We start from the raw sequence: 26,042 nt of genomic DNA, 5'->3' as shown, positions 1-26,042 counted from the left end.
TAGCAGGAAATAATGCAGTGAAAATCACATCCATTACATTCTGCCTCTTACCCCTAACTAAGGAATTCAGAGAGGGGAGACTCATTCTTGAGCAGGTAGCAGAGTCATTTGAAAAAAAATAAAACCCAACAAAGAAACAGAGCTAATTGGTTTGAGGGGGTCTTTAACCACCCTCCTAGTTCTGAGGGACCTGATAAAGTAGGGCACAGCCCTTGGTGGGTGTCACCAACATTTTACCAGGCAGCAGCTTCCCGGGTGGAGTCCTGGAGGGGAGAGGAATAACTTGGGAAAGTGAAAGTGAAGGACAATGTCAGTGAGAGTTACAGGATTTGTAAGCCTCAGGGAATGCGGGGAGGATAACATCAACCTCAAGGCAAAGGGCTTGAAGGCAGCAGACTTGATACAGAGGATAAATTCCTGTGGGAATAAAATCCATGGAAGAAAGGAGTTCCAGAATGAGTTGATGGTTCATTAAAAATAAATAAATAAATAAATAAACAAATACTGTAGCAGCAGAATCACAAAATATCCCAGTGTGTAAAAAGGATAGGGAATGCAGTCAGAGATATCTGTGAAATCACAAGCTCTTCTATGATCTCAAGTGCAAGAAGGGAGAGTACAGAACATAGAAACTAGGTCAGATATCTAAAAATGAATGTAAAAAAAAAGCTCAGCATGAGCACACAGAGACAAAATCAGAAAGCACAAAATAAAATGCTTTTCCTATTCTTTGCTTATACTAATAAGGCACTTTTGGGGTATTTTTTTAGTAACAAAAAGGGAAAACAAGGGAAGAATTACTCCATGGGTAGGAAAATCATCAGATGATGCTGAGAAGCTCAGAAAGCTTAGTGCCTTTTTTAAAGAAGACTAGAAGGGGACAAATCTATTGCGTCTGTTAAAAGAGGCAGGGAATTGTAAATCCAGGGAATTAGAAACAATAGGGCCAGTGGGATGTTGTAAATGAGTGTGTGCATTGTTTCTCACCCAGGATATCTTGGTGTGTCCCTGCAGTAATGGCCTGGCAGGAGCCTGGAAAGGTGAGGGGATGGATGGCCTTTCACTCATGGCAATCTGGCTCATCATTTGCTCCAAGGTGCATGTTCAGGCTTTTCCCTGTGTCCCCTTTTCCTTCTGTACAGCTGGCAACTGTGTTCTCACTCGAAAATGGCTGAGGAGATCACAGGAATATCCAGAGGATGGGATATTTTGTCTCTGGAGGTAGCTGGGCCAGACTGGTGGGAAGAAACACAGAATCTGTGTGATGAGGTACCCAGTGATTAAACTGCTTGTTGGTGAAAGAGGGGTGAATGAGAGTCCAGCTTCAACATTAAGTGAAGTTGTGATGTGACATGCAGCAACCCCAGCCCTGGGGCTGCTCCAGCCCTTCCAGCACAGCTGCTGGGTGTCCCATCAGCTGAGGAGAGAATGATATTTTCTTTAATCCTGCAAGGCTGTCAAGGCAGTGAAGCTTCATCCCCTCATTGTGTGGAACAGCCTTCCCTCTCTTCTCATCCTCTGCCTCTGTGTCACTGGGGGGTTTTGCTGTCTTACTATTAAAAAGTCAGAAGTGCCAGGTCTGCCTGCTCTTGGTTTTCTTAACTTGTACAGTTCTGATTGCTCCCTGTGTAAATCAGCTTCCTCAGTTTTCATTTGTTTGTTTTTTTTTTCCAACTTCTCTCACAATTTTCATTAATCATGCCTTACATTTCTGTGTCTTCATAGAGAAAGGGCTGCCACTATTTGAAGGAGAAACCCTGGTTGTTGTGAAGGGTGCTGGAGAACAGTCACCCACCATGAGATCCTTGAAATATCTCCTAGCAGAGAGCCAGAGCCTGTTCCTGTCTGCAGAGAGATCTGAGTAAGCTCCTTAAGCTAAATCAGCTCTTCTGAGCAGGTCCTGTAGAGCATTAGGCTGACCAGAACCAGCTCCACAATTCCAGGGAATCACTAAACCTTCATGGCACTGAAATATCATCACGTTGAACCTGTTCTCTATTCCACTCCAAATACCCCCCAGTATCCTGTTTGGGATTTCACCACGGGTTTACACTGAGCTTCCAGGTGAATTTCCCAGTCTTTCCCTGACTTTGCTGTCTGTGATTTAGGACCAAGCCCTGGGCAGAGGGCTTCAGGTCACTCAATCTGCTGGACATGATTTTGCATAGATGAGAACCAACACAGCTTTATTGTTCCACTGCCTTCATGCTCAGACTGGACAAAACTTCTGGGAATTCTTTTCTCTCCATTGGCTCAGCCTAACCCAGATAACTTTGTGTCACCTTCAAATGTTTCTTCTCCACCTCTTTTCTAGATCACAGTGAGAGTCTGCAAATGCCACTCATTGTTTTATACAATTCATTGGCATACTAATACAGGATATAAAAAAAAATAAATAAAAAAAGACCGAAAAAACATTCCAGTTACAAATATAGCAGATGCCAGGATTAAAGGTTCTTATGTCATTGTGATTTAGTGATTTAAATCCCTCTGTGCAACAATACAGATTTTAGTCAAGGGTATATAAGGGCATTCCTGGGTTATGTCTTCCAGTGCTGCATGGTTCCCATCGTTAGGAAGTTTTCTGTATTTGCTGCCCTAAATCTTCTTTACTTCAAAGCTGATTTGTTCTTGTTCTTGTTTTGATGGACATGATGAGCAAGTGATGATAATCCTCTTTATAACAACCTTGTACCTACTGGAAGACTGGGAGACAGATTTTCTGAGAACCTGATTTCAGCTTTAAAATAACTCTTCCAAATTATTTTGCTTTTGTGCCACTTGGCCACAAAATAGGCAGTTTTCATAAAAGAAAGAGACAGGAATGACCATTTGAAAACCATCTCTATCCCTCTGCAGCACAGGTTTAGTCCTTTGGGAGGTGACCTGTCAGACATGAAATTGATACTCTCATTTACCAGTGCCATGTGCAATCTGTAAATTCTTTCAGTGATATAAAGGTTTGCAATTTTGTTCCAACAAAAATGTTGGGAGACCTTAACTGCCTGGTGCCTCTGATCCCCTACTGAACTTGCAGTGGCCTAAGTCACTGATTTCTGAGCCAAGGAAAGTTACACTAGGTAATCTGAGTAATAACACCACAGATTTCCTACTTCTCACAATGCTGGAAATCAGGAAAAGCAGTGCAGATAAACAGCAAAACCAGAATATACTGATTTTGGAAGTCGCTCAGGAGCATTTTCTCATTGAGGTGGGACTGATGCTGCCACTTCAGCTGTGTGCATCTGGCTCTGTGTGTCTTCTCCTCTCTTCAGAAAGAAACCTCTTGCACAGAGCACCTTTTGCTCTGTGCAAGAAGAATGAGCCTGCTTTTCAAGGAACAGGAGCCCTCTCTGACATCCAGAATCAGTCAGCACTGCTGCTCATCCATGAGAAGGGCTGACAGGCTTTGAAAAGCCATGCAGAGCCTGTGGATACCTCACACCACCATTCCAGATTAGATAATGGCTCTGGGGAGATCAAGTCCATCACTGTTCTTTGTCCTGAAGGGGATCAAGGAAGAAGCAAGGAGAAAACAAGGCTGTGTGTGTCTCCCAATGCTGAGCAGGCTGGAAGAAACCCAGCCCCAAAACTGAGAATAATACACATTGCACAGGAATGGTATAACTTTCAGCAACTTGAAGAAATACTTGTGCTCAAATTTCACTCAGCAAACACCAGTTTTGCATGTCATACAGCTCCTGAGGAGCAGCAAAAATGATGGGTAACAGCTGTGGATGTTGCCTTGTCACCCCCAAATCAATAAGAATTGGGGCAGTACCCATCTGTGTGACCTGAGGAGCAAACCAAGGTTTTACAGGCTTGGTTGTCTTTCCCCAAATCCCCACCCCATAACACAGGCAGTGCAGGGCTGCTCTCCCAGTCTCTGTGGCCTCCCCAGGGAGCTCAGCTGCCTGTGCTCAAGGCAAGGACCCAAAGCCCAGCTCTGGCACAGCACAGCTGTGTAACCTCCAGTCAGGCTCTGAAAAACCCCCAGAAAGTCTCTGCACAGATTAGAGAGGTGCAGCTACAGTCACAGGTGGGAAAGATGAGAACTGTTTGGGGTGGAGCTCAAGAATTCAAGAGGGAAAACACCTGCAGGCAAACATATTGAATCCTTTAAAATAACAACAACCACAGAAAAAAGGTGAGGCAGTTTGGGGACTGGTCCCCAAATTAGGAAAATCAGGGATTATTAGAAATTAGGAAAATTAGAAATTAGGGATGATCACGTTGTGTTTTTGGTGTTACCTCCCACTGCATAACCAGCTTTTTTGGGGTGTCTGTTGTCCCTTGGGGTAAATCTGCTCTGAGCTCCTGATGTCCCTGCCAGCCTCAGGGGTTCTGTCCCACACATGGAGAGAAGCTGCTGCAAAAAACCAGGGATATGGCTGTGTCTTGTCCATGTTGCATGGTGTGGAAAAGCAGGAATTGTCCTTGACACCTCGAGGTGAAGCAAGGACTCAGGTGGGTCACAGAGCACAAACCCCAGGGGATGGTGCCTGCTTGGACACACACAGGTCAATTCCAGCTGGATTCAGCGATGTCTTTAATTTTCCTAAATGTTGAACCTCGACCAAAGATGAGCTTGGACATCCAAGCTGGCACAGCAGGTGCTGAGCAGAGCAGAGGGGGTGATGGAGGATGAGCTGGTGCCCATGTGGAGCTGGGGAGGAGGGCAGCAGGGCAGGGCCTGCCCAAGGTCCCAGCTCCAGCTGTCCTGTCAAGGGTGGCCTTGGCAGCTCTGGGACCTCTGCAGTGCAGCTGCACTTGGGTCCCATCAGCTCCCCCAGCCTGGGGAACCACACCAGGATTGCAGGATCTTTGAGGGTTTCACCTGAACCACACCAGGATTGCAGGATTGTCACAGACATCTTTTATGAAAAATACTTTCCTTAGGATTTTTCCTCCTGAGAAGCTGAGAGGCCTCTGGATCAAAATGTAAACAATGGTTATCTGCTGCTGTGGAATGCAACAGGTGGATCTGTGATTGGTCTCATGTAGTTATTTCTAATTAATGGCCAATCACAGCTGGCTCAGACTCTCTGTCTGAGACACAAACCTTTGTTATCATTCTTCCTTTTTCTATTATTAGCTAGCCTTCTGATGAAATCCTTTCTTCTATTCTTTTAGTATAGTTTTAATATAATATGTATAATAAAATAATAAATCAAGCCTTCTGAAACATGGAGTCAGATCCTCATCTCTTCCCTCATCCTCGGACCCCTGTGAACACCGTCACACAGGATCTGTGGGGAACCACACAAGGATTTCAGGATCTCTGAGGGTTTCACCTGAACCACACGAGGACTGCAGGATCTCTGAGGCTCTGTCAGTCCCCCTGCAGGGATGATCCTGTCCCACTGACGCCTGTGGGGTCTGAGCCTGCGCAAGCCCTGCAGAAGGAGCCCCTCAGGCAGGTGCAGTGTCAGTGCACTGGGCAGGGTGGCTGCTGCAGATGGGGTGACCCTTGTGGCCCTGAAGGCTGCTCTCATTTTCCCAGTGGGGATTATTCTGCACAGGCTGTTGCTCCCACGGCTCCTGCCTCTCTGGTTTCCTCTGGCCAGCCCAGTCAGGGCTGTGCTGCTGGTGCTGGGCGCTGTGGAAGCACCCTGGGAAGCATCTTGTCCACCCCTTTCCTTGGCATCTTCTGGCAGCTGACTCCTCCTGCCAGCTGGAGAGGAACTGGTTTATCCAAACACTTTCTGCAGAGGCTGCTCCACACAAAAGGTTCAGATTTTTCCATCCCATTTCCTTATTTCCTTATTTCTCCCTTGAACAGAGGACCCTGTGGTGCTCCCCAAGGAAGGAACTGAATGCAGCTGTAGGAGAAGGTAAATTAAACATCCTCTGCAGCTTGTGGCCTTCCTCCTGCCTGCTCTCATTCCTTCAGCCCTTTTTCATCTCAGGCTGCTCCAGGCTGGGAGCAGGATGAGCCTGGGCTGTCAGTCCATGCCCTGCCACCCCCACCACAGGCAGCCCCCACAGCTCCAGCCCCTGGGATGGATGGGGATAACAAGATCTTGTTCCTCTGGGCAACACAGGGCTCAAACAGCCCACAATATCAAGCACAGAAGTTTGCCTAATATTTTTATTTTATTTTATTTTATTTTATTTTATTTTATTTTATTTTATTTTTATTGGCAGCATTTAAATCATATTATAAAGGAATTGTGTTTCTTTCTAAAGTGCATCAAGCAGTTCAAAGGTGTGGAGACCAAAAGAAGGTGTGGGTAGGTATAGCATTTGAAGGATTTGTATTCCTCTCCCTTCTTATTCAACCTGTGGATGAAAAAATGCATAGTTCACATATTTACAGAGCTTTGCAGAAGGTTACCAGTTACTTCCTCTCTAATATCCCTAATGTAGGGAAAAACACCATTTGAAATTGTAGGAACGTCAGAAACCCTTTGCAAAAGTAGATCATAAGCATACCATTGCTCTCCTCCTATTGTCAAGAAAGGATTTGCACTGAGAAATCCTATTAATAGAGATTATTTGCACAAATCGTTTGTGCAGCAGACTCCAAATAATTTGTATTACATACTTCTCCTGTGGCATGTATGTTAAAATTGTGTATTTTTAATAATACATTCATGTTGTCACTTACAGATCTACACAGCCATGAGTCACCAGTGTCTGGTTTCTCCTGAGGTCAAGTGCAGTCAAGCTTAGAGATCTGTAAATGCCCAAACTTCATTAAACACTCACCAGTCCCCAGTAATTCCCATTCCAGTAAGTTATCACAACTGTCCCACAAAAGCTTTCCAGCATCTCCCACTCCCTTTACAATCCTAGGATGTGATTTATTACTCCAGTCTGGGTGCTCTGAGAACTTTTTAATAGTACTAATTGCCTTATTATCCACTCCAGTGCTAGAGTAAAACCTTTTGACATTTTCCCTCCTTCCCTGAGGAAAACAAATCCCAGTTCCTGGGATATTGCCTTCTGCTCCCTTTGTGATTACTGGGGCGAGGAATTCCTTCAGGCCCTTTGCCTTATCAGCCTCATCTGTCACCAACTTCCCATTCCCATCTCTCTTGCTGCTCCCTAATCACTTTGCATCTTCCATTATTCTGTGTTATTTTTTTCCCCTCTCCTTTTTTTTTTTTTACTTAGAGTGTCAATCTTCATCACATATTCTATTCCTTATTTTCTATCGATGTATTTTTTTCACGTCAGGCTCTGTGATACTTACCTTGCCCCAGTTTACTATTTTTAAATTAGTGTAGGAGTGCCTATTGAAAAAAAAAGAAAGAAAGAAATGCTTTTCTTTATGGCTGTTCCATATTTAAGAATTTGCTGCAACAGCTCCAAGCAAACCACACACGTGCACAAATTCCTGTGTGTCAGCTACCAGAGGATCTTAATTTTCTAAAAGCAATACTTATATCACCATAAAAAAAAAAACAACCTGGTAGGTCTCTAACCTTTCCAATGCTGAGAAAATAAATAAATTTTCTTTTTTCTTTTTCTTTTTTTTTTTTTTAGTGAAAACCTGGAATTAATTGCAGTGCCACACCCCCTCAGCATCTATTTTTCCTGCTCTGTGTGAACAGTAAGAAGAGAGCAGCCACAGAAAACGTTTCTGTTGCATGTTCAGATGTGAAGGAGCACAAGGCTAAACCCAGGAGTAGGATGGAGGAGCTGTGTGTCAGGTCAGCTTTGTTCAGCCAAATCCTGTAAATTCCTGAGGAGGGAGCACCCACAGCCTCCCTGGGTGAGCTGTCCACTGCAGCACCACCCTTCTGCTGGAAGATCTTTCCCTGATGTCCAGTGTGACTTTCCCAAGCCACAGCTCTTGTGGCTGCTGCCCCTCGTTGGGAAGGGTTTGGCTCCATCACCTTTGTGCCTCCCCTTCAGGTGGCTGTGGCTGCCTCAGATTCACCCTCAGCCTTTCCTTCCCCAGCTGAACAACCTCAGCTCCCCTGGTAGTCCTGGTGCTTTAGACCCCTCAGAAAAACACCCTTAGGTGTTTTTCTCTGGACCCTTTCTTCTTTCTCAGCCTCTCTCTTGAACTGGAGGGTCATGGTATTCCAGGTGAGGTCTCCCAGGGCTGAGTACAAACAGGCAGATAAATTTCCATAACTGCTGACCATGCTCCTCCTGAGGCACCTCAGCCTGGGTTTTCTGTCATATGCAGTATGACTCCAGGGTTCCTTAAAATTCCAAGTCCACCATGACTCCTGCAACCTCTGCCTATGGGGTTCAAAAGGCCAAGGAAAAATTGGGATTGTTCAGCTTGGAAAAGAGAAGGCTTTGGGGTGACCTAATTGAGGTTTCCCCTAAAGGAAGCCTATGGAAAAGTCTGAGGCTGTTTGAAGGGGCATGGAGTGGCAGGACAAGGGGGGATGGCTTCAAACTGACTGAGAGCAGGTTTAGATCAGAGCTTAGCAGGATTCTTCCCTGTGAGGGTGGTGAGGCCCTGGCACAGTTTACCCAAGGAAGCTGTGGATGTCTCATCCCTGGGAGTGTCCAAGGCCAGGCTGGATGGAGCTCTGAGCAACCTGGCCTGGTGGAAGGTGTGCCTGACCAGGACAGGGGGTTGGAATGAGATCACCTTTAAGATTCCCTCCACCCCAAACCATTCTGTGAGTCTGTGATTCCCAGTTAGGCAGGTTTGCCCCAGAACATGGACATAAGCAGGATACAGGGCACCCAGCCTGACACTCATGTTCTGACAGACAAATTCCTCTTCTTGTGCCTTGCCTTTAACTCCCCCACTGTGAGCACTCCCTGGTTCCCTGACTCTGTGCAGACTGCCAAGGGTCTCAAAACCTAACCAGAATTCCTGTAAAAACATAAAAAGAGGAAAGACCTGTGCATCCCTTCCCTGGTTTGTTGTACCTGGGCTTTCACATACAAACCAGTGAGTCACTGAAACACGTGCCTGGCTGTACTTGCACACACAGCCTCAAAACAAATATGAAGAAGCAAGCATGTAATTCAGCTTTTACGTTTGAAAACTAGATCTCATATGTCATATGATATATTTATGTTCCACATAAATAGAAAAAATATTATTATGTTGGGGAAAGGCATCTTCTCAATGTTTTTAAATTATACATTGTTATAAGAGCATTAAGAATATAGACTCCCTTATTGCTGTTAATTTTCCTTCTTCCTCTTTATTGGCCCAAGTGGATTTTGAAATACAATTTGGCAACTCTTGATTTCCAAACATTCCTTTCACACATCTGTAGGGCTTTCTTACATTTACAGATTAATTCAGATGCATTTTGGCTTAGATTTCTGTCTCAGCAACATGTAGGCTATCAAGGCATTTGATTGCCTCGCTGGAGAGGATTTGAAATCTGTAAATAAAAATCTGAAATTTGGCTGCAGTATGAATTTGGTGTCTCTTAAGCACACAAGAAAACAGAATAACCTCTACTTCATAATTAATACTTCAAGAAAATAAGATGTTCAATTACAAACCATGCTAGATATATTGGTCCTAATTCTCCAGGTCCCATGAGTGTGTAAGGCAAATGTTTGAGTGCCTCTTGTTGTGACAAAAGTTCAAATTATCTATATTGAATGGGAATCATATAGTTCAATATTCAATTATCTTTGTGGATTAACATTTTCTATTAAGTTTTTTTTTTAAATATACAGTCCACATGTGCAGAAATGGGTTTTTTAACAGATTAAGGCTACAAGGACTTGAATTGGTGTGGTGTGATGGTGAAATAAAAAAAGGCCTTATGAAGGACTGAATGTATAACAATATATTCCAGTTCCCAGGTAAGCATCCTACCAAATGAGCAGCAAAATATCCTGGGGTAACCTGCTTTCCTTTCATACTGTTGGAGCATTCCCACCTCAAGCAGCTCATTCAGCTGTTCACAAATGACTTCAGGAAACTTTGAGGTGACCAGACCAAATTTCCTGTCCATGCTCCATACACCCCAGAATGTGTCAAGGTTATCTCATGCCAAAACACCTTATGGTTTGGGAGGTAGGGCACTGGTCTGGGAAGAAGGAGAGGTTTGCCAGGAAAAGGTAACAGAATGTGGCCTCCAGCTTCCCTGAGCTAAGCCAGAGGTTGAGCTGTTGGGAAATCCCACAGCTGAGCTGACTTGTGGCTTCCCCTCATTTTGAAGCACTGCATTTCCTCTTTTTCACAGCTCAGTGTATGATGTGGTGCTCTGTTCCTGGGAGCTGTGGAAAAAACAGAAGGCAGGCAAAACTACAGCAGGGAGGCAGGAACACAGACTGCTTGAGGAACTGTGAAAAGGGGAGAGGGTGAGGGAGGCAGAAACCTCTGAGTGCAGAATCCATGGACTATGCAAATTTGTACCACTGCACTGGTTTACCCAAGCTATGTGCTGGAGTCAGCCTAGGTCCAGCAAGATTTCCTAGTCCAAGCCTGGCACCAGTTGTGCTGGAGTTTGCTGGGCTGTGCCCAGCCCAGGCTGTGAGCACAAATCCCATCTTACACCTCTGTGCTACATCCTGCAGCACTCCAAGATTTAGATGCCTTCAAGCTTCAATGTGGGACAAAACACAACCAAGGGTTCAGCACCAGATGTTTTGTGCACACTCATCCCATGATTATCTTAATTAAAATTGGCTTCTGGTCTTACAGGTCCTGATGAATGTCAGCTGACTCTCTTCCCAAACTGCCCCAAGATAAGAAACACCAGCTCTCCCACATGTCCCAGTACTGGGATGTCACCACACTGCCTCAGACCTGCTGCCAACAAGGGAGGATGGCACCTCCTTCCCCTGGAAGGTTTGACTCTTGTTCTCCCCCACCACCCACCCAGTCCATGCACAGTCCTAGGGTGAACAAACCTTTTTTCTTTCTTTTCTTTCTTTTTTTTTTTTGTGCCCAATCTCTCTTCCAAAATGTCATGTTGTTCTAGTTTGGGTGAACATTTATCTTTTTCCACTATCACCTACAGACCCCAGGGAGCTGCACAGCATAAAAGTTTGATTTTTACAGTAATTCTTTGAGATTTCCAACAATTTTCAAAAGGTTAGGGGGAGGTATTACTGATGCTTATTCACATTACTGAATTCACTGTAATTTATGGAGTCTGCACAGGCAGAATTACTGAATTACAGTCCTGACTCCTGCATTTTACTGTTTGCCTGTCCCCCTCTTAAGCCCTCATGACAAATGCACTTCAGTCTGGGAGACAGCTCTATCTTTTAACTACAACATTTTAATTTTCAGTCTGGCTGCTGAAGCAGAAACAGACTTCAAAGTTTTAGCCAAATTCTGGCCTCTTAAAATTCAGTAATAAGATCATGCTGGCATCTCACCTTAAATTAAAATGTACTGCCCAATGCCTCTTTCACCAAAAATAAATAATTTCAGGAAATACATCATCCCATTAAAATAACAGAAAACAAATAGATGATTTATTAGCAATCTCTCCCCAAATGTACTATTTAATAAGCTTTCAAAAGCTGTTCACTAGAGGGATATATGCCATGCCTTCCTCAATCATTATCTTAGCATTCAGCTTTGAAAAGTGGCTAACAACTACTTGAGGGGAAAAATTCATACAGGTCTGTAGAGGGAAAAGGTAGGATCAGCTGGAATTTTATCATGAACTGCACCAACCTATGGCCAGAGAAACCTAAAGTGATTCTTCTCTCACCTTTAGATATAACTGACACCCTTGCAATGTTGCCCCATCTTTCCCAATTGAGGGCTCTTCCTTGATCTCAGTAGCCCAGAACAGACATTAATTCTACAGACCCACTGGGGCATTATGGAAAGCTGTTTTCCACTGCTAGGTCCATGTTTTCCACCTTTAAGTTCTTCAGCTATACAATAAAAACCATAGAAATGCTGGGTCAGCCTTTCATTAATTTAAGTGTTTCTAATCAGCATTTTAAAACTGATTCCCCCCCCCCAAAAAAAAACCTCTTCAAAAATGTTTATTCCATGTTTTTCCTTTAGAATCATGGAACCATAAAATGGTTTAGGCTGGAAGAGACCTTAAAGATCATCCAGTTCCAACCCCCCTGCCTTAAGCAGGGACACCTTCCACTCTCCCAGGTTGCTCCAAGCCCTGTCCAACCTGGCCTTGGACACTTCCAGGGATGAGGCAGCCACAGCTTCTCTGTCCCATGGCCTCACCAGCCTTTCTCCTCTGAATCTTGTTAGCCCGGATTACTTTTTGTCAGAGAGGGCAACAGTAACTCTGAAATCATCCCAGAGAAGGCTTTACCCTCAGAAACCCAATATTCCTGTTACACTTCATTCCCAACCCAATCTACATCCATTTTTTGACTGTACCTTTACAGAGCATCCCCTCACATAGGTGAGACTGATCTGAGCTGGCACATTAAACACTCTCAGGTATTTGCAAGAAAAGCTGCACTTACCTTGGTGCTTTAGCACAGCTGCCACTCCATCACCACTCACCCTGCCAGCTGCACCTGGAGCTGCTGGCAGTGTCTCCACTGCCTCACCAGCACAAGGAACTGCATCACCAGCAAGTCCTGCTGTGCCAGCAGCCACTCTCCTTTTCCAGTCAGGAGTCCAGGACATGAAGCCAATCCCAGCACAAATCACCAGTGTTCACCTTTTCAAAGACACCACTTCTCCTTGCCTTTTTAGTCCCCCAGACAGTTTTACATGTACAACATTATGTCTCTTAAGGCTTAAGAAAATGAAATCTAACTCAAAAAAGAAAACTATAGAAGCCTTAAATGTATTTCAATCAATTCTTGATCCTTTGACTGAAAATCTCAGATGATGCCAACAGAACAGCAGAACAACTTTCCTCTGCAGAAATCAGTCTTGCATCCTACTAATACTTTTGGTTTTAATTCTACTTCTAACAATGAAGCACATTTCTTGGTCACATGAGCAGCCTTTTAAAGGATGCTCCTTTGAAATCCTTTCACAAAGTGCACCAAAAATGCACATTTACAGGTTCATGGTACTAGGTGGTCACTACATCCCCAAAGCCCTTCAGGATACCCAGCTCATTCCAGTCAGGGTGGATGACTCATGTCAGTTGGCTTCAGTACCCTTTGGACGTGCCAAAAACCCACGAGCTTCATCAGCAGAAAAAAGGTGACTGCTTGGTTACCTTCCCATTATTCTTTGGGCTGAACATAATTTCATAAAATATGAAAGCAAAGGCTTTCATATTTTAACATTTTCATCCTTCTTTGTTTTGCTCTAAATCCCAGACAACCCAGCAGACACATTCCTCCTTGGGCTTCCCATTTCCAATAAACTGCAACTGTGCTTATATAACTTCAGATAGTTACTTTAAAACAAAATATTTAGCATCCATGGTCGTTCATGTACTTTGGGTTTGGTTTGGGGGTGTGTCTGCTAAGATTTATTTTCCAAAGTTTTAACCAGGCTTGATGAAACCCTTAAAGCTCAGAGGTATGCAGGACATGCTTCATACCTTACTCACCTTGGCCACAAGCACACCACAAACATGACGTCAACTGTAATACAAACCTCTGGAGCCCAGGGATGCACAAATCTAAATATTTAGAAGGTTAGTATATCCAACATCCCATGTCCTGTGCATCCAAGCTCACACCCATCCATCCATCCAATGCTACTGAGCCACTACTGCTGTTCAGAGAAAGGAACAGCAACCCAACAGAACCGTGGTGGGAGACATTCAGGTTCACATTCATCTGCTGCTACAGCAAAATCCAGAGAAATCAGGGCAGAGCAAACTCTTCCTTGGGTAGAAATTTCTGAAAGGTTCAAGTTTGAAATGCAAGCAAAATGCACTGAGTGTTTGTTTGGATTCTCAGTTTCTTTAGAATAACTTGGTAACAAATCACTAAAACCACCTTAGAAACCTGCCTGGGCAAACACTGGCACCAGGTCCCTGCAGGCTAAAATTGAGAGACTTTCTTATTTTTTATGTACACAAAGGCCAAAGTTAATTTTCACCTTTAATAAGCTCATGATTCTTTGTTATTTAATACTCTGTAAAAAGGTATTACAGATTATTGCAGTGACTTCTAAAGAAGATGGACAGCCAAGAGGCTGAAACCACAATATCATATACAGTATGTAGTCATTGATACTACCTACTACAGCATGAAGAAAAATACTTTTTAAATAAACAGTATTTAACTGAAAACATAGTAATGGACCTTTCATTCTTATAGTATGGTTACATAGCTATATTCCAAGAATAACATTTTAAAAAATGCTAGATCTTGAAAGGCCATAGATAAAAAGAGACATGATGAGGATGAACCAGTTTTGCCCAGAAACGCTATAAATGAGCACACTGCACAGTTTTTCAGCAAATCCTAGTTTTACCAAGCCTCAAGAGGCAAAAGCCTGAAATGTAAAAGCTCCCAAGTTGTCTAGCTAGTCCTCCTGTGTTGCTCTGGCAGGCCCAGTGAGCCACACTGCTTGCAGACAGCGCGTCACAAGTGATCTTGGCTGACACGGATCCCATCGGGAAGAGACGTTCGGCTCCTTACGACGCCAGCCCCAACAAAAAGCCTCCAACAAAGCCACTGGACACCACAATGTTCTGTTTGATAAATTCTGTTGACTGAGAAGAAAAAGAATATTCATAAAGTTAATTGTGTCTGATGCTATTATTTAATATTTATCACAACAACAAGAACACTGAACTTGTGGAGAAGGTTGCAGGGGGAAGCGATGTGTCTAAAACCATATAAAAATAGGTGGCACCAAGGTAGTGCAAACTGACTCTCAGCTGTTTTTAACAATATTTTTAAAATACAGTGAACCTTTAAAAAGTAAAAATACAGAGGAATTGTTACAGCAATTTCATGCCAATACCACTCTTGTTTTGAGTAAAATAAGACATGTTTTACAAACTACCTTGTCAAAAAAAGCCCGAGTGCCACCATGACTTCAACTGCAATCACATAATTGTTTAAAAGAAAAAATACTGCTTTTTGGAAGATTATTGGAAAAGAAATACACTCCATTATGAGCCAGCTTCCTAACAACTTAATCCTAGGAAAAACCATTTATGTATGATGACATGGGTGTAGAGTATTTCATGAAGTAGCAGCACAGAGTGTAACACCTTTTATCAAATGTGCCATTTCATAAATCCTCTGCTTCAAACACTCCAGATTGGCAACTAACACACGGTTACAAAAAGTCATATAATCTGAGAGGAAAAAAACACAAAGGAAAACCAAAAACCTCATCCTATTCCACCCATTTCTCCAGGGCAGTAGTGAAAGAGAGGTTAAGCTATTTGAGGTACAGAAGCAGCAAGAAAACCCTCAATCTTGAACTTTCAGTTCACATTCACATTAAAATTTAAGGAAATTTTTAATCAATCTACATGCAACTTCATACAGGCTAAATGTGGGATGTCAAAACTCATTAATTACAGAACACCAGTGTGGCTGCTGTTTCACTGTCTGCAGCACATTCACAGTCAGGATTCTCAGCTATTCAGAATGAAACTTAGATTGCATGCATGGAACATGAAAAATATGTAAAAACAGTCTTTAAAAAACCCCAAACAACCACAAAATTGATTAAATGGAAGTCTTCAAATGACAGGGTGAAACAGCCCCAGTGACACTGATCAGTATCACAGCTACTCCTTCTCAACATAATAGGCAACTGGCAGATTCTGCAGACAGATATTGTCCAAAATGTATAAAAGTGAGATAAAATCACAACTCCTGTTACAAAGTAGCTACAGCTTTTCTGCAGAAAAAGTCATTCTGGTCCAGACAAGTCATTTTATTATCAGCAGTCTAAGAAGATTTGGGTTTTGTCTTTGTAGTTACCATGTTTTAGCCACACTGTCCTGAACTTTTTACCATGTCATGACCTTACTGGCTTTGTCACCTGCCAAGAACAAATTTGTGTGTCATTTTTAACAGTGACCAAACCAGAAAGCGGAATGAATAAAAGACAGCACAATCTGATAACTTTAAATCAATTATAAAGCCAAACTATTTTTGATGTGTTCCAGTTTTGCATCTGCATTTTCAACTCATTATCACCTGCAGTGAAGGTTAGAAAATCTAACTGGTAAAAAGGAGTTTATCACCTCAGACTCACCTCTTCAATGAGAGTGTTGATTTCAGGAGCTGCCTTATTTGCACGCTTTTTTAACTGTTTTTTTGCTTTGTTTACATCTTTTTCAACTCTCTTCCAGTCAACTTGTACATATCCACTATGACTAGCAATCTAGGGAAATAAAGGCAGTTAGTACAGCTGCAATTCACATTTCATGAGTCAGAATACATTGTCTTGGTGCCTACAAAATAGTTTTTATTTTTACTCATTACAGATACAGGAGAAGACATTCTTCCAATTTCAGCAGGTCCTCTGCTTCAAACCTTTCCTCAGTGACAGCAGTTCAAATTAGAACAAGCAATGGCAAAGTTCAGTAGACTTGTTAATTCTACCAGTTCTGTGTTTTAGCTAGAAAAGCTTCGCAATGTTTTTTCTTCAGCATTTACTGTTACTTTACTTGTAAGAAAAATACATTCATAAGACAACAATGAAGAAACTCTTTTGTTTCAGCTTCTTTCAGAATTGTAGACTTCTGATTTGTGGCAGAGTATCCAGGGCTAATCAAAATCATCATTAGAAACACTGAAAACTCTTTATTTTATCCTACACAATTTAAACTGTCCAACAAAAAAAATGTACTCATTACAAGAGAATTCTCACCCTTCTTACAAAACAGAACTATTAAGTATAAAAATAACACAGCCTGAGAACAAGTTCTGTAAAATCAGAAAAACTAATACATTTGAGGAGACTGGTTCATACCAATTTACACAAAAACTTCCAAATTTTATAGCCTGTCTAACCATCATCCCAAACCTTTGCCTTATTTCTGTTACTAATATTTGATTGGTGCATGTTCTAGAAAACAGTTAAACAACTCATTATTTGGGGGGAAAAAAAGAGAAGAAAATCAAAATTAAGGATTACTGCTTATTTTAACTGTAAGGACAAATAGTATAAACACTAAACTGACATGTAAATGACTGTTATCCAAAAACTCTTTGTAAAGTGTGAGATTTCTCAGGTACTTCTCAAGGTCACATGTGGGTGGGAAATCCACCCAATCTACCCAACAGCCTTCTATGCAAACTGTCCAGTTGGTAAACATAAGTCACAGATAATGAACTTTTGTGGAACAGGTATTTAAATATACAATTTATTAGGTTTAGCCTAAATACACAATTTATTATGTTTAGTTTCACATCACCTACAGGCTCTGAAGTTTGACTTTCACATGGATCTTTCTACCAAATAACTGAAATTAGACCATCTAGTTGTACTACAACTGCCACAGTAACTAAGCAACCTATCTCACCACAAACTGAGGATTTCATAATCCAGAAAATAATAAAATTAAACAAGTGCCAGACAGATTTTGTCTGAATTCAAAACAAAACTTCTAGAAGATCACCTCTGCAAGAAAGTCAACTTCAGTTTCCACCTTTGCATAATTAAAAAAACCAATTCACTGGACAAATGCAAAATGGAATTACTATATTTTAAACTCTCTTTTACTCATGCCTCCGAATGTAATTAATAACAAATTAATTGACTTTGCCTGTCTACTGTTAAGCCATTTATTCACATGGGCACTAAGGCCAGGCAGGGACAGCTCATTAAGGGCTGTCTGAACAGTATGAAAGCAGGAAACCTGTTTGAAAACTGTACTGGTTGCACATCCAGTCACTGGATGACATACCAGAAAAAGAAAAACAGCTGCACATTGTGGCAATTGTTATTCTATGAATTTAACATGACCACAAGAATTTCAAAAAGGCCCCAGCATTGAATTGGTGCCTTCTCACTCATACAACTGAAAATTAAATGTGACTGATCTACTCAGTCTAACACAATGTAAGAAATGCTAATGTATCTGCTTGCTTGTAAAATGCAAATAGCTCTTGGAAGAAACATTTCATTAAGACAATTTTAATTAGCTCAGTTATCCAGAGAGCACAAAGATGAGGCAGAAGTTTTTAATTAATATCTGTTTGTAACTACTGCAGAGCTTACACTTGTATCAAAACCAGACATCTTTTCTCCCTGAACTTTGTAGCCCTGAAATAAGAGATTCCAAATTCTGCTTATTGAGAGTTTATAAAATAAGCAACAGAGGGTAGTGTTTTGAATATAAATTTTTTAACTGAGAAGAAAAAAACCCTGTACTTTGCCAGTGACAGAACCTCTGTCATATCTACTTTGGCTGCAACCCCACTAATTACATAATTTCATATATAAGTGCAGAAATAATACCCTTGAACTCAAATGCTGAAAAAGCAGACTTCAATTTTTAAACTCCAATGTATCATCAAAATCTACTTGCTTATAACAGTAAAGTTACAGAAATGCAAATTCTCAAAATTTACTATTTTTTTAAACTTAGGCCCTACAACAACCAAGCAAAATAACAATATCCCATTATCATATCCATACTTGGATATATCAAGGAGTCAGGATTATATTAAGGTCTATACATATTAATTGCACATATTATTAAAGAGAGCTGTGAGGGGTGGATTTTAGGTTTTACAGGAATTTCTCTCTATATATGGTAATGGAATAATAGATCTATTATATACTTATCTGTATGTCTCATAGCTCGTTATCTGTTCAAGACTGTCCAAAATGTTGAAAAAACAACAGAATTTTTTCAAAAAGGCAATTGAAGAAATACATCAGTACAGGAACACTAAAAATGTGTTATCTTTCTTGATATTAATCAAGGAAAACTGACAATCTGCAAGGGCAGACCTCATTTTGGGGGTGATACTGGAGAGGCACACAGGTACTTTGTTATTGTGAAACACTAATAATGAGCAGAAAAATGGTTTGGAGCAAAAAATTGGTACAGCAAGATGGGAGAAAAGAATTTTTATTTTCTCAAGGCAAAATTGAATATCCCACTGGAAAGTGAGATATTCAACATAAAACTGAATCCAGCTCTTCCTCACTAAGCCCCCAGCCCCAGAAGCAGGTTGGTCCCTCCCTGGGAATGTCACTGGGATGCCACACTGGCTTGGAATTACACTGTCCTTAAGGTCCCTTCCAAGCCAATCCATGCTATGCTTCCTTGATCACCATGGTGCACTAGCAACAAACCCCTGTATAAGATAAAGCCAAGGACATCTCAGAGTTTATTCTGTTTCTTGTGTTGTTTTCCCATATTTACCTTTCCTAAATTAGAACATAATTTAATGAAGAATTCAATTTAATTCATCAATGGCATTTTAATGGGCTGAGAAAAAATGTGTTAGTGAAAGCACAAATAACTGAATAAAAATCCAATTTCATTATTAAATAATAGACAATGCAGAACAGAAAAAGCTGTAATTTGTATGCTGACTGCAGAGCAAAAGACAATGAAACTGCTCTTGAGGATTTAGGATTTTAAAAATAAAGAGCTGTTAGGTGCTCATTAAGAACAATTGTTTTTAACCAATTAATTAACGTAGAACCAAGAGTACTTGAGTTTGTACCTCCCTACTCCAGGATTTTACCAAACTGTGCTGTATAAATGAGTTACAGAAGGAAAATCCCTTACTTGTTATGAGAAATGCACTATATTTTCCTTAATATAGTGCCTGGATATTGCTATTATACCAGCATATTTGAAGAACTACTTCTATTTCACAAAAAAGAAAGGCATAGTTAGTAATCAAATAAGAATGAATCAAATTAAGGTGTGGAAATATTCACCACAAAGATGTGATAACAGATCATGATTTTGAAAAACTGCGCAAATTTCACATAATTTTTATTCTTTTTCTTATCTTTTCTTATTTTCATATAATCTGTATTAAGACTGAAGTTCTAGATCACTTACAAAAACATAAAAAATTTTTTTTGCTTCCTGTACAAACTGACACTGAAGAATGTATTGCTTTCAGTTTCCTACTACATTTCTTGAGATGAAGTCATCACCCACTGAAGAAAAAAATGTATTTTTTAAATTTTAAGAATGAAATGTTTCACTGAATGAGCTTTAGCCAAGAATCTTGCCTTCTGTAGTTATTATTCTTGTTCTAGCATGTAATTATAATGTCAATATTGCAATCAGCAGTTGAAATGAAATTTGCAACTTCAGAGAAATTTACAGATAAAAAGGAACTTTCTAGTAATGTGCTGAAATACTCTTCTGCCCACTCAGGGGAAGCACTGAACACGTAGTCATAGAACCAGGATGTGTGATCTTTAAATGAAAAAATTAAAGACTACAGAAATGTAATTACACCATAGAATTTATGACTCAGCCTTAAAATGCAGAATGTTTTGAATTAAAAGAGAGACCAAGGCATTTACTTCATTTCCTTTCAAGAGAATTTGATCTTACTTAAGATCTAGACAATCCAATCGAAATACTTAACTCATATTTCCTCTTGGATAATATTCCTTTTTGGATTCAGTGTAAATGACATCAACCAAGAAATCAGACACTCAACCACAGGGCAAATCTAGTGGATGTACAGGAAAGCTCCCCAAACCTCACAGCTCAACCAGTAAAAATCCTGCACAAGTGATGTGTTTTATTCAATTTCCATTCTCCTTTGTCTACAGGTCTCAGCTTTAACTTTTCAGCTTCCTGTGGTCAGGAGCACTGAGGAAGGTACCTGCAGCAATCTGCTGCCTCCACCCTGGCTGCCTCTATCTGGCAGCTCTTCAGTCAGAAAATTATCATTAATAGAATTAAGACCAATGGCATACAAAACATGGGAAGAGGAAAAAACCAAACCAGCCCCCAAACCAGTGGGGACCATGATTATGAAGGAGATATGTGTACTTGACACAGCAACATCTCAGTGTATTACACAGCAGCAGCTACCACCCCATCCTTGCTGATCAGTGCTTGACTGCACCAGCCACCACAATCAAACAAAATAAAGCAGGATATGCCTTTTAGAAACCCTCCAGGCTGATGATGGAAAGAATGAATACATCTTTAACCTCCCCTCTCAAGAAATTGTGTATCATTGATCCTAAGTAGGCACCAACCTATATCCCCTAGAACAATCTGAGGAAAAATTAGAAGTTCACAGGTATTAAAGCATGAAAAATGCCAGTAAAATCCTGGCATCTTACAGAAGGACACATGAAATTCTTCTTCACTTAAAGTTTCATCTAATTTAAAGGTTTTTTGGAAATATATCCTCCCCTAATCACAGTATCTGATGAAAAATGCAAATGATCATGCCAGATAACATAATTAAAAACTTCAGAACCCGAAAGCCAGCAGCGAGAGGAAGGCAATGAAGCTGTCAAAATTCAGGCAGGCTTCAGAGATTCAATAGATAAAACATGGCAAGGGGAGAATACAGAAAAACACAGCTCATACTGGGACCAGAACAAGCTTTCCAGGCAACTGCCAAAGCAGCCTAAAGCTGTGATAAAATTCTCAAACCAATGTAAAACAAACACATTTTAAATTCTCCCTAACCATAGGTTTTACAGACAGTTCCTCTCGTCTGGCAACATTGAATCACAGACAGTACTTCAGCTTCTGCTCAGAAGTTCTCTTGTCTTACCACAAACTATTTTACAGGACAGAGTAGATTCTGATTTACTGCTGATTTTCAGAAATGTCTCTTTTGTACATGTGTACACAATATTCCAGCTCAAATGTAAGGTTTTAACTGATAAGACTAAAAAGATGAAGCAGATAAGAAGCCTTCCTAATTAAATGTTACCCAACAGCTGTGTTTTTCCTATTGTTTAGTAAATAACATTTGCCAACTTATAAAGCATGAAATGCTACATACTTGAAGCAGAAGAAAGCCACCACCTACTGCAGTTGCTGCAAGCTTTCCGACTTTCTGGAACAAAAATCCCGCACACCTTAGGGGAACAAAACAAAAAAAAACCCAGTCTAATGAAGTTTTCTGCAGAACAATGCCACACTGCACAATTCCTGACTGCAACTATTACCATTATTTCATTTAAAAAGCAAATGTATCATTTCATATTTACAAATTTAAAAATCAAGGCTATTTAATGCCAGCAATATTAAATTAACAATGTCTAAAGCAAGACAATGTGAGTAATGGTTGCTTGTTCCTGACTGTCTGATGGCCCCTTTAAAGTAAGCTTGAGATCTCTAGATCTTAGTGCTATTAAATGTAGCATGTTAATAAAGCACAGCATAATTACATAACAGTGCTACTATAACTGTTCCCAAGTGGAATGTAAATACATTATACCATAATTTATATTAACTGCACAACTCATAACTGAAAGATCTCAGTAAAAGCAGCACATCCCTACCACAGGAGTTAAACTCAGCGAGGGCACTCTGCTGGGACATGGTGTTAAGTCTGTTTTTAATGGATTGAGGCAACAGAAAATTACCTTGTTCTCAGTCTCCAAACCCTCCCTCATCAAATGGAGAACAGCACAGATACTGATATTACAGAAGGCAGGAAGGGGCCTCTGGAGGTCAGCTGGGCCAGCCACCTTCCCAAAACTGCTGCAGAGCCCAATCTCAAAGCCCCATCAGGCTGCCAAGAGCCCTGACTCAGACATGAGTTCCCAAGGCTGATGGTTCCACAACTTCCCTGGGCAATTCCAGTGTGTCTAAACACCGGCCCACACACAGAGGGGAATTTTCCCCCTGCATATAAATAGTGAATTCTTATTTATACATCAGTAGGCACCCAGAGAGATGTGCATCTACAGATACTGTAATGTGCATTTTCCAGATCATTCAATAAGCCAGTTTTTATGGATGCCAGATGAACTATTCCCTAGAAACTACTGAGTTTACATGTACACATGTAACTTTAAAAAATAATTTTAAGGCTACAGAAGCAAATTATAAACTCTGACTGAAAGCTAAATCCACTTCACAAAGCTGTACTGAGCCTGGGTACAACAACCTCATTTTTAGTATATTTCATCTTCCAATTCTTGTATAATCCCTCTTTAAAAGTCACTGTGCTACCACAATGGTGTTTTTCAATGAATTTATAGTTTCTCTGTGTACTGGAATGGACAAACACCATCCAAATACCTCTGAAAAATAACAAATATCTTTGCTGCTCAGGCCGTGACCACGTTTTCCAGTTTAAATTCTCATCTTTACTGTCTAGCTTTCACCATGAATTATTCTTGTATAACTAGGCTATGTATCAGTTACCATCAGAGCAAACTGTGAATTTGTTCAACATGGCTGCAGCTCAATTTAGAAGAAAAAACAGTCTCCAGGAAATGGGGCTCCTAATTAAAAGTATACTTTGTTATACTTTTTTCTTCCCTTCATTTCTTTTACCTGTAAAATATGTCTCAGCCATAATATAACTAAGTTTCTAAATCTAGACTAATAAGGAAATAAGCTTTTCCATACAAAATAAAAGCTACGTGCATTTTCCATTTATTTCTCGTCATTTTAGAGCTCTGACATTTTCCCAAATCCTTTCCACAGTAACTAGTATGAGTTCCCTCGGATAACTGATGTTTCACCACTATTAAAAACCACTTCACAATGATGAGTCAGAGTAACAAGCTAAAATTGTTCACACATGAATAATCTTGATCAATGCTAAAGGAAATCCCATTAAACATAAATTTATCTGCTTCAAATACCCTTGGAAATGGATCTTCTAACAAAGTAAAAGGTCTAGGTCAGTTATGGAAAGGGAAGCTCCCTCACCAGCCAGTCACACCTCCCATCACAATCTGGGTGGCCACAGAGTATTTTTCTACAATTGGTCCTGAGCTGCGGCCAAACAAACGATTCCACCAATGGTGACGCCGAGCGTATTCTGTTAAATCCAGCACTTCGTAGGAGTCATCGTCACTGTCGTGCTCTGGAAAAGAAAAAGCAATTTCAAAAAAGTTATTTTCTCAGTTGTGGAGTAAATTAATAATTTATGTGAAAACCCCAGACCCAGTCTGGACGTTAACTGGGTAAATCCAATGGTGTAAATTGTGGTGTACAAGCTACCCATGGTCCAGCAGCTCCCAGAACAAAGGATTTGGGGATTCTGTGCCATCACCAAGGTAAGGTGTACAAGGCTACAGCAGTGGTGTAATCGATAAAATCCATGACTGGCTCTACAAAGGTGAACAAGAAACCCCCACCTGTTCAAGTACAGGAACCAAGAGGCATTAGATGAAACTACCAGTTAGCTCATTCAACATAAAGAGAAAAAACCCAACAAAAACAAAAGCCAAAGGGACAGACCAACACTTGGAAAGATTAAGAACTTGTGGCCCAGTGCTCTCCTCAGATGACCAGGCATCAGCATATGTGACTTCTGTTCCTTTTCCACAACAAGTGAAACAGATGATGCTGGGACTTCAATTGAAGTTCCATGTTCACAGGACAATTCTGCCAATGTTTCCAAAACAGGCATCCTACAACTTCAAATTGAGAGATCCTCAACCCCGTGTATACTTGAATATCAGAGGAAAGAGATGGCTCTAGATTTTTAAAGAAACATATTTTAAAAGTGTATCACATTCTGTGACACGTACACATGAACTGACGTCCACTTTGTTTAAATCTATTTAAGGTTAAATCTAAATTCAGCAATACTGGTTGAACATTCCAGAAAATAGGAGCAGTTATATTATGACCTAGAATTATTACCTAAAGTAAGACTGTAGATATAAACATTTTATTAGAATTTTGATGGCTTTTTAACTTGTACTACCAGTATGGGTAAAAATTTCAAAGACTGCAAGAAGTACACATGTAGGTGTGCATTATTTCCTTTTATTACCACATGTTCTTGAGTACTAAATAATAAATAGCGAGATCCATAATGTTAAAATGTTGTTATTGAATGTCCTTTCTTTGAAATATTGACGACAACACGTTTAACTTCTTTAGATGGAGAATATCAAAACACTGTCACGAACAGCTACATTAATTCTGCCCTTAAATTATTATTATTTAAACCAAAACTCGTGTACACAAGTATAACACGTTCTGTGGCAAATAACACTGCCAAAGCGTCTTCTACTGATGAAAAATACTCCCTGCATGCGGCAAATGATGTTCTGGACATGGCCCAAGCACATCGAACTGTGCCAGTGCCGAAAGGCGCCGCACGACGAGGCCACAGCGATGCCCTGCGAGCCCCGCACGGTGAAGGATGCGACGGCCATGGGGGCTGGAGGCTCCCGGTTCCCGTCCCGCATCCCCCCGGCACCTCCGGCTGCGCGGCCCCGCGTTCGGCCAGCACTCATTCTGTCTGCGGGCCTGCCTAGAAGGGGTTTCGGTGGTTAAATCCGGGAAGGACATTCAGCCCGGGTGATGCCGAGGGTGCCGATGCGCCGGGCCGCGCGGTGGAAGGGGGGGACACGCAACGGACTGGGGAGGCGCAGAGCCCGGGCCCTCCCTCCCCGCCCCCGGGACGCAGCGCGGACAGCTGGAGGGGGCTGCCCGCCGCCCCTGAGAGGAGGAAGGGCGCCCGCCGCGCCGCCTCCTCCCCGCTCCCGTCAGGAAGGGGCCAGCACTGACCTGAGGCGGAGCGGGGCCGCCGCGCCGCCATGTTGGCCGGTGCTGAGGCGGCGAGCGGCCTCCGCGCTGCGCCCCCAGCGGCCGCGCGCGCCCCGCCCCAGCGCGGTGCCGCCCCCTCGCGGCCGCTCCACGCATGCGCCTCCCACCCCGCCCCCCCGGGCGTCCCTGAGGGGAGAGCTGAGGGGCGGGGGTGCGTGCCGCGCCTTTGGGAATCGTGGGGTGTCCGGAGCTGGAAGGGACCCGCAGGGATCATTGAGTCCAGCTGTCCGCCCTGTGCAGGACACCGCAATAATCCCACCATGTGCCTGAGAGTTATCCCAACGCTTCTCGAGCTCCGTCAGGCAGCTGTGACCACTGCCGTGGGGGGCCGGTTCAGTGCCCAGCCACCCTCTAAGGGAAAAACCTTTTCCTCATATCCAACCTAAACCTGCCCCGACAGAACTTCAGGCCATTTCCCCAAGTCCTGTCACTGTCCCCACAGAGCAGAGATCAGTGCCTGCCCCTTCCTGTTCCTGTTCCCCTCACAAGGAAGCTGTAATTGCGGTGAGGTCTCCCCTCAGTCTCCTCCAGGCTGAACAGACCAAGCGCCGTCAGCCGCTCCTC

The 26,042-nt window shown here is 41.8% G+C and overlaps 1 protein-coding gene across 1 annotated transcript; it reads right to left on the bottom strand.

Annotated features, from left to right (window-relative positions):
• Positions 1-13,890: 13,890 nt before the first annotated feature.
• On the bottom strand, positions 13,891-25,532 carry FUNDC1 (FUN14 domain containing 1). The gene is made up of 5 exons (XM_030958300.1): positions 25,440-25,532; positions 23,622-23,778; positions 21,736-21,811; positions 16,025-16,153; positions 13,891-14,516 (listed from the first exon to the last, which is right to left on the bottom strand). Exons 1-5 carry the CDS (start codon positions 25,468-25,470, stop codon positions 14,439-14,441), a joined length of 471 nt encoding a protein of 156 aa, XP_030814160.1. The 5' UTR covers positions 25,471-25,532; the 3' UTR covers positions 13,891-14,438.
• Between the last annotated feature and the right edge of the window lie 510 nt (positions 25,533-26,042).

This window comes from Camarhynchus parvulus, chromosome 1 (assembly GCF_901933205.1).
Source record: "Camarhynchus parvulus chromosome 1, STF_HiC, whole genome shotgun sequence".
Lineage (NCBI taxonomy): Eukaryota > Metazoa > Chordata > Aves > Passeriformes > Thraupidae > Camarhynchus > Camarhynchus parvulus.
This window is presented reverse-complemented; position numbering and strand designations above follow the sequence as displayed.

What these genes read in the sequence shown, in the direction of transcription:
- FUNDC1 (XM_030958300.1), bottom strand. Translation starts at nt 25,470, where the DNA reads ATGGCGGCGCGGCGGCCCCGCTCCGCCTCAG. An exon ending in ATGGGAGGTGTGACTGGCTG is followed by an intron (nt 21,812 to 23,621) that starts GTGAGGGAGCTT and finishes TGTTCCCCTAAG; the next exon opens with GTGTGCGGGATTTTTGTTCC. An exon ending in TCAACACTCTCATTGAAGAG is followed by an intron (nt 14,517 to 16,024) that starts GTGAGTCTGAGG and finishes TTTTCTTCTCAG; the next exon opens with TCAACAGAATTTATCAAACA.